The 13,268-nt window shown below is 34.9% G+C and overlaps 1 protein-coding gene across 1 annotated transcript; it reads right to left on the bottom strand.

Annotated features, from left to right (window-relative positions):
• Positions 1-3,881: 3,881 nt before the first annotated feature.
• Positions 3,882-7,110, bottom strand: LOC128528848 (galactose-specific lectin nattectin-like). Its single transcript, XM_053502007.1, has 8 exons — positions 7,054-7,110; positions 5,275-5,341; positions 5,048-5,089; positions 4,905-4,949; positions 4,683-4,774; positions 4,418-4,543; positions 4,122-4,221; positions 3,882-3,974 (listed from the first exon to the last, which is right to left on the bottom strand). The coding sequence occupies exons 1-8, from the start codon at positions 7,108-7,110 to the stop codon at positions 3,904-3,906; spliced, it is 600 nt and encodes a 199-aa protein (XP_053357982.1). The 3' UTR covers positions 3,882-3,903.
• Positions 7,111-13,268: the final 6,158 nt, after the last annotated feature.

The raw sequence follows: 13,268 nt of genomic DNA, 5'->3' as shown, positions 1-13,268 counted from the left end.
CTAATTAAAAGAATTAAAAGTGGAATATTAAAACGATCTAGTAGTTTTTCAGTAGTTCAGAATTTCATAGCATTCTGTATGTCTCACTTTTGCTTTAATAGGATCAAGCTGCCATAAAACCTGATAAGTAATGTTGAGGAGTTACCGCAGTCAATATTAAAACTTTGCTTGTGTAATAAAAACTGATTATCGATTATAATACCAGGATAATACAGAATTATGGGCATCGAAGGCCATAGGGACCACTGACTGGTCCAATCCCACAGAAAAGTCAATATAGCACAGATTGCTGAAAAAAGCTAATTCCGACCAAAATACAGCAAAAGGTTTTGAGAATACAACAAATATAGTTTTTCACAAAGTCTGCTGCTTCAGTGTTTTTGGATCTGTTCAGTGTCAGATGTTATTATGGTATACTTAAATATAATTACAAGCATTTCATAAGTGTCAAAGGCAGTCCTGTGTCATGCCAGCAGTGCCAGCATCCGGAGACTATTCATGTGTGGGGTTGTTTCTTAGCCAATAGAGTCGGCTCAGCCATGAATAAAGAATGTTACCAAAACATCCTCCGAGAGCAACTTTTTCCAACCATCCAAGAACAGATTGGTGACAAACAATGCATTTTTAGCATGATGGAGCACCTTGCCATAAGGCAAAAGTAATAAGTGGCTTGAAGAACAAAACATCTTAATTTTGGGTCAATGGCTGAAACTCCTCAGATCTTAATCCCCTTGACAACTTGTGTTCAATTCTCAAGGGGCAGGTAGACAAATAAAAAGCTACAAGTTTTGACTTCAAGCATCAATTATGCAAGAATGGGCTGCCATCAATCAGAATGTGGCCCAGAAGTTAATTGACAGCATGCCAGTGCGAATTACAGTGCAAAAAACTTAATGTAATTGTAAATAAAAGCCTTTGACTCTTATGAAATGCTTGTGATTATATATCAGTAACATCTGACAAGAAGATCTTAAAACACTGAAGCAGAGACTTTGTAAAAATTTATATTTGTGTCATTCTTAAAACATTTGGCCATGTCCGTACAGAATGCATGGGCACAGAGTTCCACAGAAACACTTCACAATCTTGTGGACATCCTTTAAAAAAATGAGCCGACACCAGTCTCAGAAAATTTTCTTTCTGTATATTTGTATGTCTGTATGTCTGTCCAGACAGATTTTGTTACAGCATCATGCAAAACTGGTTCGACAGAATTGAATAAAAATTTGGCAGTACTTAGGTAAGTCAAGCCTGCGTGATACTTTAAATTAAAATGTTAAATAGAAGTGAAGTTATAAGCAGTTATGTGATTATGCCACAGCATCTAGCGCTTTTATTTTACTAGTTTAGCACTTTTTCCCCTTAAGGTGGATGTGGCTATATGCATAACTCAACAGAGTCAACAAACGCGAAAGACTTACCTAAGTACTGCCAAAGATATTACGGTGATGCACCTACAGGATGCAAAAATTATCAAGAAACAGAAACGAAAGCATGACACAGCATGGTTTACTCCAAAAAGGAACATAGACTATGAAACCTACACCTTCAAAGATGAATGTACAGATTAATTTGTTTAATGTTCCAGCAGGAAGTTTAAAACCAGTTTGTTTCATATGTTCAGAAAATGTGATGCTAATCAAAAGCAATGATGTAAAGGGCCACTATGAGATAAAACACAGGTCGTTAGAGCAAACATATCCGCAGCACTCCGAACTGAGCGCCCAGTGTTATGTGCTAAAATGACTCCCTGGCACGGACTGCCCCCCTACATAATTGCTTATAAAAATATTTATTTCAACATTTGTCAACAATTTTATCATGCAAAATTGGCTGAATATTTTTACTGGGGTTATAATTAATATTTTCACCAGTGAAATAACAGTGCTGAAGTGGTCTAAGTGAATTTGAACATGCTGGATCGTTTTAAGACAAAACCTCATCATTATTTGATCTACTTTTTCGAATTCATATCTGTGATCCACTTTCCGATTACCGAACAAGAAGGATTCAAGGATGCTTTATTGTCATACCAGCACACTTCCATGTTCTGGTACGAAATTAGGACCCAGAAGTGTATTTGGCTGAAGAAAAAAGTGCAACAGGAAGTACAATAAGGGACTTAAAAGAGTAAGAGGGTAACTCAGATGAACACAAATTATCTTGAACAGGCAAAAGTGATTTTCTGCGCACACAACTGAGTTTAAAAGCGCGCGTGGGAGAGAGAGATTCAGCGTGCAAAAACGAGTCTCAAAGCGCACACACAAGAGAGTAGTGCACTAAATATAAGTATATATGAATAAGTACATTTAAATTTAACTGATAATATACTGAGACTACCGTATTTTAAAAATTGTATTCTAATATAATACTTTCTGTACATTTGTTAAAAATAAACCAAAATGACATTGAAAAACAAGTTTAAATAAGTATACTTTGGAAATTAGACCAACCTTTCACTTTAAATATATTTTCCAATAATATATATATATATAAAACAAATTGTACTATAATACAATTATTTTGAAGTATATTTAAAGTTTAATTCAAAAATTTGGTAAAGGCATGATGTTAGTATACACTGTAAAAAAAAATAATCATGAGGCTTGTAATTTTCATAAAAAAAAATTATGTAATCATTAAAAATAATATGCATATTTCATTTTTAAAAAATGGTTTTCTGTGTTTCTTATAATATAATGAGAACATTTCACCAATAAAATTAAGAAATAAATTTTTTAAGGAAATGAGTGCAATTTTTAGGCTTAATTTAAGGAACCATTTAGGCAAAAAATTTGAGTAAAAAAGGCTTCATTTATCCGGGTTTGATTAGGTCACCTTCATTTGAATCTCAACAACATCAGTGATCAGACGTCATTTTGAAGGAACAGACGAACAGTGTAAAATGTTAAGAAGTAATTTAAGCCCCTTACAAATTGTTTTATTTTATTTTGATTTCTTAAATAAGCTCCTTTCTTGTACTAGTGTCAGCAATATAAATGAAATATATTGAACATTGTGAACATTTCTGAAAACATTCAGTCCGCCATTAGCATACTTGAGTTTGTTTTAGTGTCAATCTCCACAGTTCACTAAATATTTTTTTGGGAGTTAGTGTTTTACAAAGTTACGAAGATATGAACCTAGAAATGGTTTACTGTACAAGTTCTCTCAGGTTTTAGTACAGAATGTGACTATTCCCACAAGAAAAGATGTTAGCATACAATGCTAAACAGTTGATTTCAATAGCATAGAAATTGTTTTAAAGATCTTAAAACTGCTGTAAAAGTTATATACACTATTTCACACAGTGTTTAATATTTTGATACCAGTAAAAGCATGTTTAACACCAAAATGCATTATGTATTCATTTCGTAAAAAAGGTTTTTATATTATTAAGTCATTTTTCTTAATACATATGAATACCTTTTGTTTTATCTGCTTAAACTAAAAAAGATTATTTCACTAATAATGGTAAAATTATCATGTGTCTGGCTAAATAATTTAGGATGTTTTACATGATTTATTCAAGTAGATTCTGCTAGGGGAAAAATCAGGCCGTAAATACTTAAAAATAATATGCATCTGGCTAAATAATTTAGACTTTTTTACATGATTTATTTAAGTAAATTCTACAAAAAAAAAAAAATTAAGCCTTAAAAACTGATTAAAAATAATATGTGCAATATTGTTACCATTTTTTTTAAGTAGATATAACATAAGATTTTTTTACAGTGTACTTTTTATATATTAACTGATGGTACAACTTTTTGTTAGTATATATTAATTTTTCACTATTCAGTAGACAAGCCTTCTCAAAACAAATGAAAATTTATTTTGCTCAAAACAATATACAATTACTCACACATCATAGACTCAAATACAATTGTTCATTTATGTCCTTTAACATGCAGGTAGGTCAATAGAACAGATAAATGGATAATCAGTTGAACACTTAGCGGTGTACCATCCACCTAAAAAAAGTTGAGAAAAAACAATCATCATTAGTAAAAGTCATAATCTTATTAGCATAAATCATGTATTAATTTAAAAAAGTATCTGACAAAAGCATACAAGTATATCTGTATAAATGCAGACATGTAAATTAGGGAAAAAATTACCATTTCTCCTCATGAGAACACATGGAAGGTTTTCCTGATTGATGAGCATGAACCAATTAGTGTATTGGAACCGGGCTGCGTCAACCCAAAACCATACACCCTACACAATACACAATCATATAACTTACGGCCTAATAATAATAATTGAACAGAAAAATAAATGGCATAATGAGTCTTAAATGTAATATCTTTATTTATATAATTGTATTCATGGACCTTTGATTAGTATCAGAGATGCCCACTGTCTGAATTAATTCAGATTTCTTTTAGAGGCCATTGTAGTATAAGGGTATTACCTGAAAGTGGTAACCTCCAGTCCAAGCGCCATATACATCAGCCATGTCAAGCAAACCCTGCAGGAAGTTGTTTTCTTCAACGTTCTGTACAGATGCCAGTCTTGCCTGTTGAACTACACACTGAGCCTAAACACAAGTGTATAATAATAAATTTATATAATAAATATAAGAAACTTTCTTTGTCAGCTATATCCTTATTTCCAGTGCATCGTGAAATTGAAGTTCTTTATCATGACATATTTTGTTTAACGATTGTTATATTTACATCAGCATTGACCCAGGCCTGACTTGACCTCATGAGACGAAAGCAGCGTGATCCATATTTAATCCATCCAAATGGACAGTCGTTATTCTGACCTGTAAGCAATAATACACATCTATGCATATGTATTCCATTCATAGTCTATTTCTTCTGAAAAAAATATGCTCTCTATACTGTATATTCTATTTGATTAGATCTTTTATATTACTTGGTTAATAAAATTACCTTCAGCATCTGCATCTAATTTAAGTGCTTCCACCTTATCCTCAGCTGTAAATACAAGTGATAACTTAATCTTACAGTCTTGTGTCTGAATCCCACAACATCACAAACACAGATGTACTTATAGCAAGAACCACTGTACTGACCTGCCTCAATCACCTCCTCCGCAGCCAGTTCAGTAGTTTCACCTAGAGAAATTAACCAAATAACCATAGCCAAATTTTCTTATCTTTTAAAACATATGTTCATAAATGTATAAATGAATAAATAAATAAATAGATTTTTATATTCTGTTCTTTAGGAAAATACCAGATTATTTCACTATTATTCTTACAATACTAATGACAACCAAATGGAATATATACCTACTAACCTGGAAGTTTCTGATTCTGCTCAGGTTCAGTCTCGATTGCTGCAGCTGCAGAAACAAACATAAACATCTAAGTACAAACAGCATCACACAAGTCACTAAGATCTATTAAAATAATCACATTATGTTTAAGATTTCCTGCTGCTCACGTGTAGCAGTCCTCAGTGTAAAGGCAGCACATAGAAGTATACACACAATCCAAACCTTCATGATGATGATTACTGTAGATAAAAGGTAGACCAATTAATTAAAATGAGATTCAAATCAAACAAACATCATTTTAACCCTTCTATAATTCCTAATCCCAATTGAGCCATTGTGTTATAATGTGTTTAATTCTAAGTGACACTTAGTCTAGAATTAACATCCATTTCAATGTCAAAAAGAAAGAGAGAAAGAACCCTTTTTCTTAGGTCTCAGGTTTTATCTGGCAGTTGTGTGTTCTATGAGATTCCTATCATGCAATATATACAAGTCTGTCTCATGACCTGCAGACAGTACACCAGTAAACATCACTCTAGGACCATGATCTTTTATTAATTTATGGTTCATAGAAATAAACTGTAAAAGCTGACTATTAAACATGTCAGTGATAGAGCATGATAACAACAGATTTTCCGTGTTGCCCTCTGTTCAGAAGAATACAGTGCAATTTACTGTGAGCCAACACTAAATTCACATTGTTTTATGCTGTTAATGTGCAATAACGCCAAGAGGAAGCTGAGGCACCTTTACAGAGACCTATGAGCAGTATTATTCTATCTTTATGGTCCTGATCATCAGATCCTCAATAAATTTTTATTTTACACAGGTTTTACACCAGTTGCCCTTCCTGATGCAACCTTCCTATTTTATTCAGGCTTAGAACTGGCACAGCATCCAGTAGCTGGGAATTGAACCTGGGCCTTTCACATGGTAGGCAAGAAACCTACAGCCAGGCCACCAATACCCTTGAACGACTAATGAATGTAATTTTTACATTTATTTTATTTGATTCTAGTAAAAATACATCCTTAACATTTTTTAACTCTCTAGTAGCCATTAATTGTTGAAATCACACATGATGGACCCTGCTGTTTAAGCAATATCCCACCGGCAAGTGTTCTATTGTAGTGAATATCAGGAGGGCTGTAGGCACACAGCCATATGTAATCACAGCATTGCAGATTTTAACTGCAGCAGCACAATTGTTCCAGTTTGTTTTTATAAGTATCAGTTGTTCTTTAAACAACTCATCCACTAAGGGTTTAAAAAGCCAGTGTAGTGTTAGTGCCAGGCCCAAGCCCTACTGGCTACTGTTGACTGAAGAATGAAGAGAAAGAGACAAAAAGACGTGTCCAGGGAGAGAGGGAAATGAGGAAGAGTAAAAGTGTAGAGATTAAAATAGAACTTTGGATGTTGTCACCATGCCTCATAAAGGGAGAGAGAGTGCTGATATCATGAAATAGCGAAAGGAAGATATACTCTGTGTACACGAGACCAAGTGGAATGAAGGCAAAGATAAGAACACTGGAGGTGGGTTCAAACTGCCTTACTATGGTGTAGATAATAAGACAAACAATGGAGGTTAAATACTTAAAGAAAAGTATACCAGAAGTGAACTGATAAGGGTGTCTGATAGAGTAATGAGTGTAAAAGAGGAAGTTGAATCAGTAATGATAAATGTCATCGGTGCATATACTCCACAGGTAGGTTGTGATGTGAAGGAGAAAGAAAATTTCTGGAGTAAGCCAAACAAAGTGATAGTGAGTGTCTAAAGAAAGATTGAGTGATTAAGCTGACCTTAACGGGCACGTTGGAAAAGGGAACAGAGATGATAAGGAGCTGATAGGTAGGCATGGGGGCCACTACAGGATCATGAAGACAGCTTATTGTAGATTTTGCAAAAAGGATGGAAATGGCAATAGTGAATACACATTTTAAGAATAAAGAAAGCAGGGGGACACATAGGAGTGGTGAAGGATGTACTCTGGTGGACTATCTGCTGTGTAGGATGTGCAATCTGAAGGAGATTAGAGACTGTAAGGTGATTGCTGGGGATGGTGTCGCTAGACAACATCAGATGGTGGTTTTCAGAGTGAGGACTCAACCCAGGTTTAGATGTTTGATGTTGAAGAATCTTTTGTGTAAAATTTATCAACTTTGATTGGATCGCCATCTGACTTGACAGAACTCGATCAGGCTCCTGAATATTTAGAGTCAACATTTCATTATACCCTAGATAACGTGGCTCCAGTTAAAGAAAAATGATTAGAGATAAGAAACTCGCTCCCTGGTATAATGACCACACACGCACTTAAAAAAAAAAAAAAAAAAACACTTGGAAATTAGAACGCAAATGACGTCTATTCTAAATAGCATTGAAGGAGAGCATCTCGAACTATAAAAAGGCTCTCAGTGCTCCTAGATCATTGTATCTCTCCAATCATATTGAAAATAACAAAAATGATCATATATTTTTATTTAATACCATAGCTAAATTAACTAGAAACAAGACCACTGCAGAAACCACAGGCAGTAAGGATGGGCAGACATGTCTCAGCCTCACTCACTCTCAGCACTGAAGGCCCCCAGGGTTGTGTTCTGAGCCCCCTGCTGTACTCTTTGTACACCCACGACTGTGTGGCCACTACCAACTCCACCTCCATCATCAAGTTTGCTGACAACACTGTCGTGGTGGGCATGATGAGGTGGAGGTAGTGAAAGTGAACCTTGAGGAAGATGAACAAGATAAAGAGTGCAAAGACAGTTGGTCCAGATGACGTTCCAGTGGAGGAATGAAAGCTTTCAGGAGAGATGGCAGTGGAGTTTTTTACTAGATTATTTAACAAGATCTTAGAAAGTGGAAAGATGCCTGATGAGTGGAGAAATTAGTGCGGTTGTTTACAGCGGTGAGGTGTTCCATAGGTATGACTGACTGGTTTAAGGTGGATGTGGGATTGCCCCATGGATTGGCTTTTAACCCCTTCCTGTCCAGTGGATATGTTGAAGGATGAGGTTAGAGAAGAGTCCCCACAGACTTTGATGTTTGCAGATGCTAATTTTGATCAGTAGAAAGAGTAGGGAGCAGGTTGAGATGAGTCTGGAGAGGTGGAGGGACGCAGTGGAGAAACCAGGCATGAATATCAGTAAGAGCAAGACAGAGTACATGTGTGTAAATGAGAGAGAGGGTGAGGTAAGAGTGCAGTTGAAAGGTAGAGGAGATTAAATATTTAGGGTCAAGTGTGACATTTCAGACACAATATTGTGAATTTTTTTTTTTATTTGTGTTCTGTCAGAGAAAGAAAAGTTAAAAAGTTCCTAGAGAGAGTTACATACAGTAACAAACTTGTGTTAAAAGTGGAAATTTATGTGGCATACACAGACAATGGTTTATTTACCAAATTAAATCTCTACCAGCGCTATGGCTGGTCTCAGGGTGGCCTCTATGATATTTTCTAGAAATTGAAACTGCTTTGAGAGGGATGGCACTGAGCGCAATATTACAGAACATAGACTCAATTTTACGCATACATTTATGTCTATCATATTTTGGTAATTTAGTTTATTCCTCTAGGTGAAACTACTGAATTGGCTGTGGAGGAGTTGGTTGAAGCAGGTCAGTACAGTGGTATACTGGTTCTTGCAATAAGCACTTCTGTGTTTGTGATGTTTTGTTATGGCTTGTGGTTTTAAAGAGCAAAATCAATGCCCTGAAACTGACTACAGTTAAAACATATAGGTATGGCACATTTACAATAACAATCCTGTAAGCTGTATAATATACTGTTATATATTGTGTAAGTTTCCAGGGACACTTAGCCTAGGATAAACATGCAATTCTATCTCAATAAGCAATAGAGAGAAAGTACTGTTTTACCTGTCTGACAGTTGTGTGTGTTCTATGAGATGTGTTCTATGAGATTCCTAGCATGCAATATATACAAATCCAGCTTATGAAGTAATGAAAGTACAACAGGAAACATCACTCTAGGACCATTTATAGCCATTAATTGTGGAAATAACACCCTGCTGTTTAAGCAATATCCCACCGGCAAGTGTTCTGTTGTAGTCAATATCAGGAGGGCTGTTGGAACATAACCTTCTGTAGGAATGCCCTAGGTAATAATCACAGCTCTGCTGATTTTAACTCTAAAAGCATAGGTTGCCCAGTGCAATAATTATTTATAAGCATTAGTGGTTCTTTAAAGAACTGAGGGTGCACAAGCTAATTTTTGTTCTGTATATCCTTATGAATATATTATTCATACAATGCACAAATTATTTTCAAATATGAAAATATTTCCAGTTGTCTAGTAATATTTAAATGCTTTAAATATTTTCAAATAAAAATACAGTAAGATGCTTTCAATATTTTACATAATGCTTATAATGTCTAAATTATTAAGGATCCTTTCATTATGTTTATATTATTAATAATATTTTGATTATCCATCAGCAGGTAAATAATCAACAACAGTGTGGAGAATGTCCTTTGGTGTTCCTCTTCTCAGACACAACGGACATACTGCTGATTCAACATTTTGCATGTACAGTAGCTCCTAAACCCTGGTCTCACTATTTCTTGGATCAGCTATTGCCTGTCCTTGCTCTAAGCTTGATAATAACAGCTTATTGTAAATCTACAGAGTCTTGCTGTCTAGATGCCACTTTCCCCACCAGAGCTGTGGATTCACTGTCCTGCACCTTCTTCCGAAGTTATGTTCTAATTAAATCATTTTAGCATATAAACTCATCTTATTGGATGAGCATCCATGTACACAGTTAATTTGGAATCTTTAACTGTTATTATTTCAATTGGCCTAAAGAAATATTGTTCATGTTATCCTGAATGATGGTATGCTTTGGCTTTCCAGGACAAAGTAGAACTGTTCAGTCATCTTTTTGTCTCTTCAGTAACATGCATGAAACTATTCTGAATCCAAGACATAGAGAGTCCTTCTGCTCCACATAACTCTGGGTTGTGTTGCCATTAGGTCATTGCTAAAGGTGCTGATGGATGTCTGCTCATAGAGACTCTGCAATCCATTTCAGCTGACTTGTCCAGCATGTTTTTGTAAAAATAAAAAGATTCATATATATGCAGGTATATGCAGTGAGTATCCCTTCTTCCAACCAGTTCCATTCTAATATGATTGCACCAGAGGTGACTTTCAGACTGATTTTAAAAAACATGACTCACATATTTTCAATCACATGCAGTTTAGTTGTTGAGGTTGGTTGCTTGTGCCTTTTTTCTATTTTATCTTTGCAATCTTTTTTAATATTTTAATTAGCTGTAAAAGCAAAGTTCATGTTTAAAGTTTGCATGTTCTCCCCATGCTTTGTGGACCTTCTTCACATACTCAGGTTTCCACCCACAGTCCAAATACATGCAGATTAGGCTAACTGGTGTTTCCAAATTGCCCTTAGTGGGTGACTGTGTGCCCTGTGATGGATCACGCTACTCTTCCAGAGTAAACCCTTTACATGATAAGCAGTATAGTGAATTAGTGAGAGCACAAGATTTTCATTCATTTCTGTATGAAGTACATTTACTTTATTACTGTACTTAAATTCATATTAAATGTATCTGTACTTTATTTGAGCATTTTTATTCATGGTTACATAACCACAGTGGGGCGTAGTATTTGAAGCGGTAATATCGCCACCTGGTGACTATTCTGTATAATTGCATTTCCTAATCATGTATCAAGTGTTTCAAATCAGAAATAGAGACGGTTGTAGACTTAACAGCACTTTTACAGCGGAAGAAAGACTTTTAATATTAGAGTTATAGGCTACTATGAGCTAATATAAGGTCTGTATATTTGATACTTTGAAATTATATATGTATATTGAAATTTTAAGGAAAGCACTTTTGTACTACTAGTCAAGTCAAGTAGGCTTTTATTGTTATTTTAACCATATACAGTTTAGTACACGATGAAACGAAACAACGTTCCTCCAGGACCAAGGTGCTACTACATACGACATAAATTTACAACGTAAATTAACAAAAAAAACTAACTAGCCAACTAACTAAATAATCTAATTAGCTGGCGAGCTGAGACAAACCAGATTTAACATAATTAATTAACAGAAACTATTCTAGTCCTATACAGAAAAGACAACATAAAGTGCACGTGCAAATGTGCAAACAAGAGTGACAACACAACACAAGTAGAACTGTAAATGTAAATGGATGACTTCTATTTTTGATTAAGTAATATTTTATCTAAGGTATCTCTACTTGTACTCAAGTAAAGTAGTTGTGTACCCAACACTAAGACTAGCTAGGTAATTATGTTTTTGTTTAGCTAACAACTTACCTGTGATTTCTTAGGAAATGGCAAACATTGCTACTATTGACCAGATATTAGAACAGTCTTGGAAAAGACATACAATGGAACCTTGGATTACGAGCATAATTAGTTCCGGAAGTGGGTTCGTATTCCAAAACACTCATAAAGCAAAAAAGATTTCCCATAAGAAATAATAGAAACTCAAATTATTCGTTCCACAAAAAAACATAAAAATTATAAATACAAAATATAAAGTAATAATAAAACAAATTAACCTTTAAAAAAAAAAAGTAAAAATGAATTCCGATAGATGTGTTTATAAGTGCATATCTGTTTATGCTATGTGGGCGGGGTATAAAGGCGAGTGTGTGTGTGTGTGTGTGTGTGTGTGTGTGTGAAGGGGCACGGTGTTAAATTACACGCGCTGGATCGTGTTTACATATGGCTTCCTTTTTGCATGATAGAGCTTTAGTTGGCATCTGCAGATGGCATTGTGTTTACTGAAAGTGATACCGACTAAAAAGAAGTCCAGTTGACATGAATCAACTTCCAGATTTACTGTACAGACAGTGGTTTCTGGAAGTATTTAGTAATATCAATGACTCAATCATGTCAGAGAGTGTTGTCTGAGGGCCTTATGCACAGAGATTTCTATAGTTTCTCTGAATCTTTTTTTATAACGTTATGCACTGTAGATGGTGGGATTTGCAAAGCCTTTGCAGTTTGACGTTGACAAACATTGTTTTTCACGATCTTTTTATGCACTCTTTCACAGATTGGAAAGACGTTGCCTCTAAGACATTCCTTTTGCTGAATTGACTTGCCTGCAGTCAAGATAGCTAATCATGCTGCAAACCTGATGCTAGATGTTCTCCCAGGTAAATATTTAAAAAATGTCTTGCCTTTTCAGCCCTTTGTTGCTTTTTTGAAACCTGTAGAAGGCATCAAATTTGCAATTTCTCAGTTTAAACATTTATTTTGTTCCCTATATTCTATTAACAAAATATTGGCTCATGGGATTTTAAAGTCTAGTCTTAGTTTACATTTAATTAAAATTTAAAAAATGTCTCAATGTTTACAAAAAAGTCAGGTTGTAATAATAATACTAATAATAACAACCACCACCACCAGGGGTTAATTACAAAATTACTGAGAAAAAGGGTCCACCAGTACCAGCACCACAGCACATCCCAGAGGTCTTGTAGAGTCATGCCATGTGGGATCAGAGCTGCCCCAGTGGCACCAGTGGACCCTATACAATTTAGAGGATTTCTAGACAGCTTTGTGGAGTGGTGCATTTCATCCCTTTTTTTGTGTAACCTGCTGCTGTAAAACAATAATATCCCTCACAGGATCAATAAAGTATGTCTGTCAGTCTATCTATCTATCTGTCTGTGCTGCATTTTAATGTTATGGTCGATTAGGTGAAAATTCACAATGCATAGCATATTTATCCTTTTACAAAATGTATTTGGATGCATTTGTATACCAAATTATTAACAATATAGTAAACAGTTTTAGATCATATGCCTCAAGAAATGCATTTATAATAAGGAATGGTAAAGCTAATCTGATACGGATTTGCATTGATTTATGTTGTTGCCTGATTTCATTTACATTAGATGGGATTGTATTTTCCCTTTTTTCAGTTGGCTGGTTTTACCAGTAACTGTGCAAATGGATATGCATCGTTGTGATCTGTTGACCTAAGCA

Source organism: Clarias gariepinus, chromosome 8, assembly GCF_024256425.1.
Source record: "Clarias gariepinus isolate MV-2021 ecotype Netherlands chromosome 8, CGAR_prim_01v2, whole genome shotgun sequence".
In the NCBI taxonomy this organism is placed as follows: Eukaryota; Metazoa; Chordata; class Actinopteri; order Siluriformes; family Clariidae; genus Clarias; species Clarias gariepinus.
Note: the sequence above shows the minus strand (reverse complement) of the source record. Positions and strands in the feature narration are given on the sequence as shown.

Bases quoted from the DNA above. Each gene is read 5' to 3' on its own strand.
- LOC128528848 (XM_053502007.1), bottom strand. From the start codon at position 7,110: ATGCCTACCTATCAGCTCCTTATCATCTCTGTTCCCTTTTCCAACGTG. The intron at 5,090-5,274 runs GTTAGTAGGTAT...TAATTTCTCTAG, and splicing joins GCAGAATCAGAAACTTCCAG to GTGAAACTACTGAACTGGCT. The intron at 4,544-4,682 runs GTAAATATAACA...ACTTGTGTTTAG, and splicing joins AGGCCTGGGTCAATGCTGAT to GCTCAGTGTGTAGTTCAACA.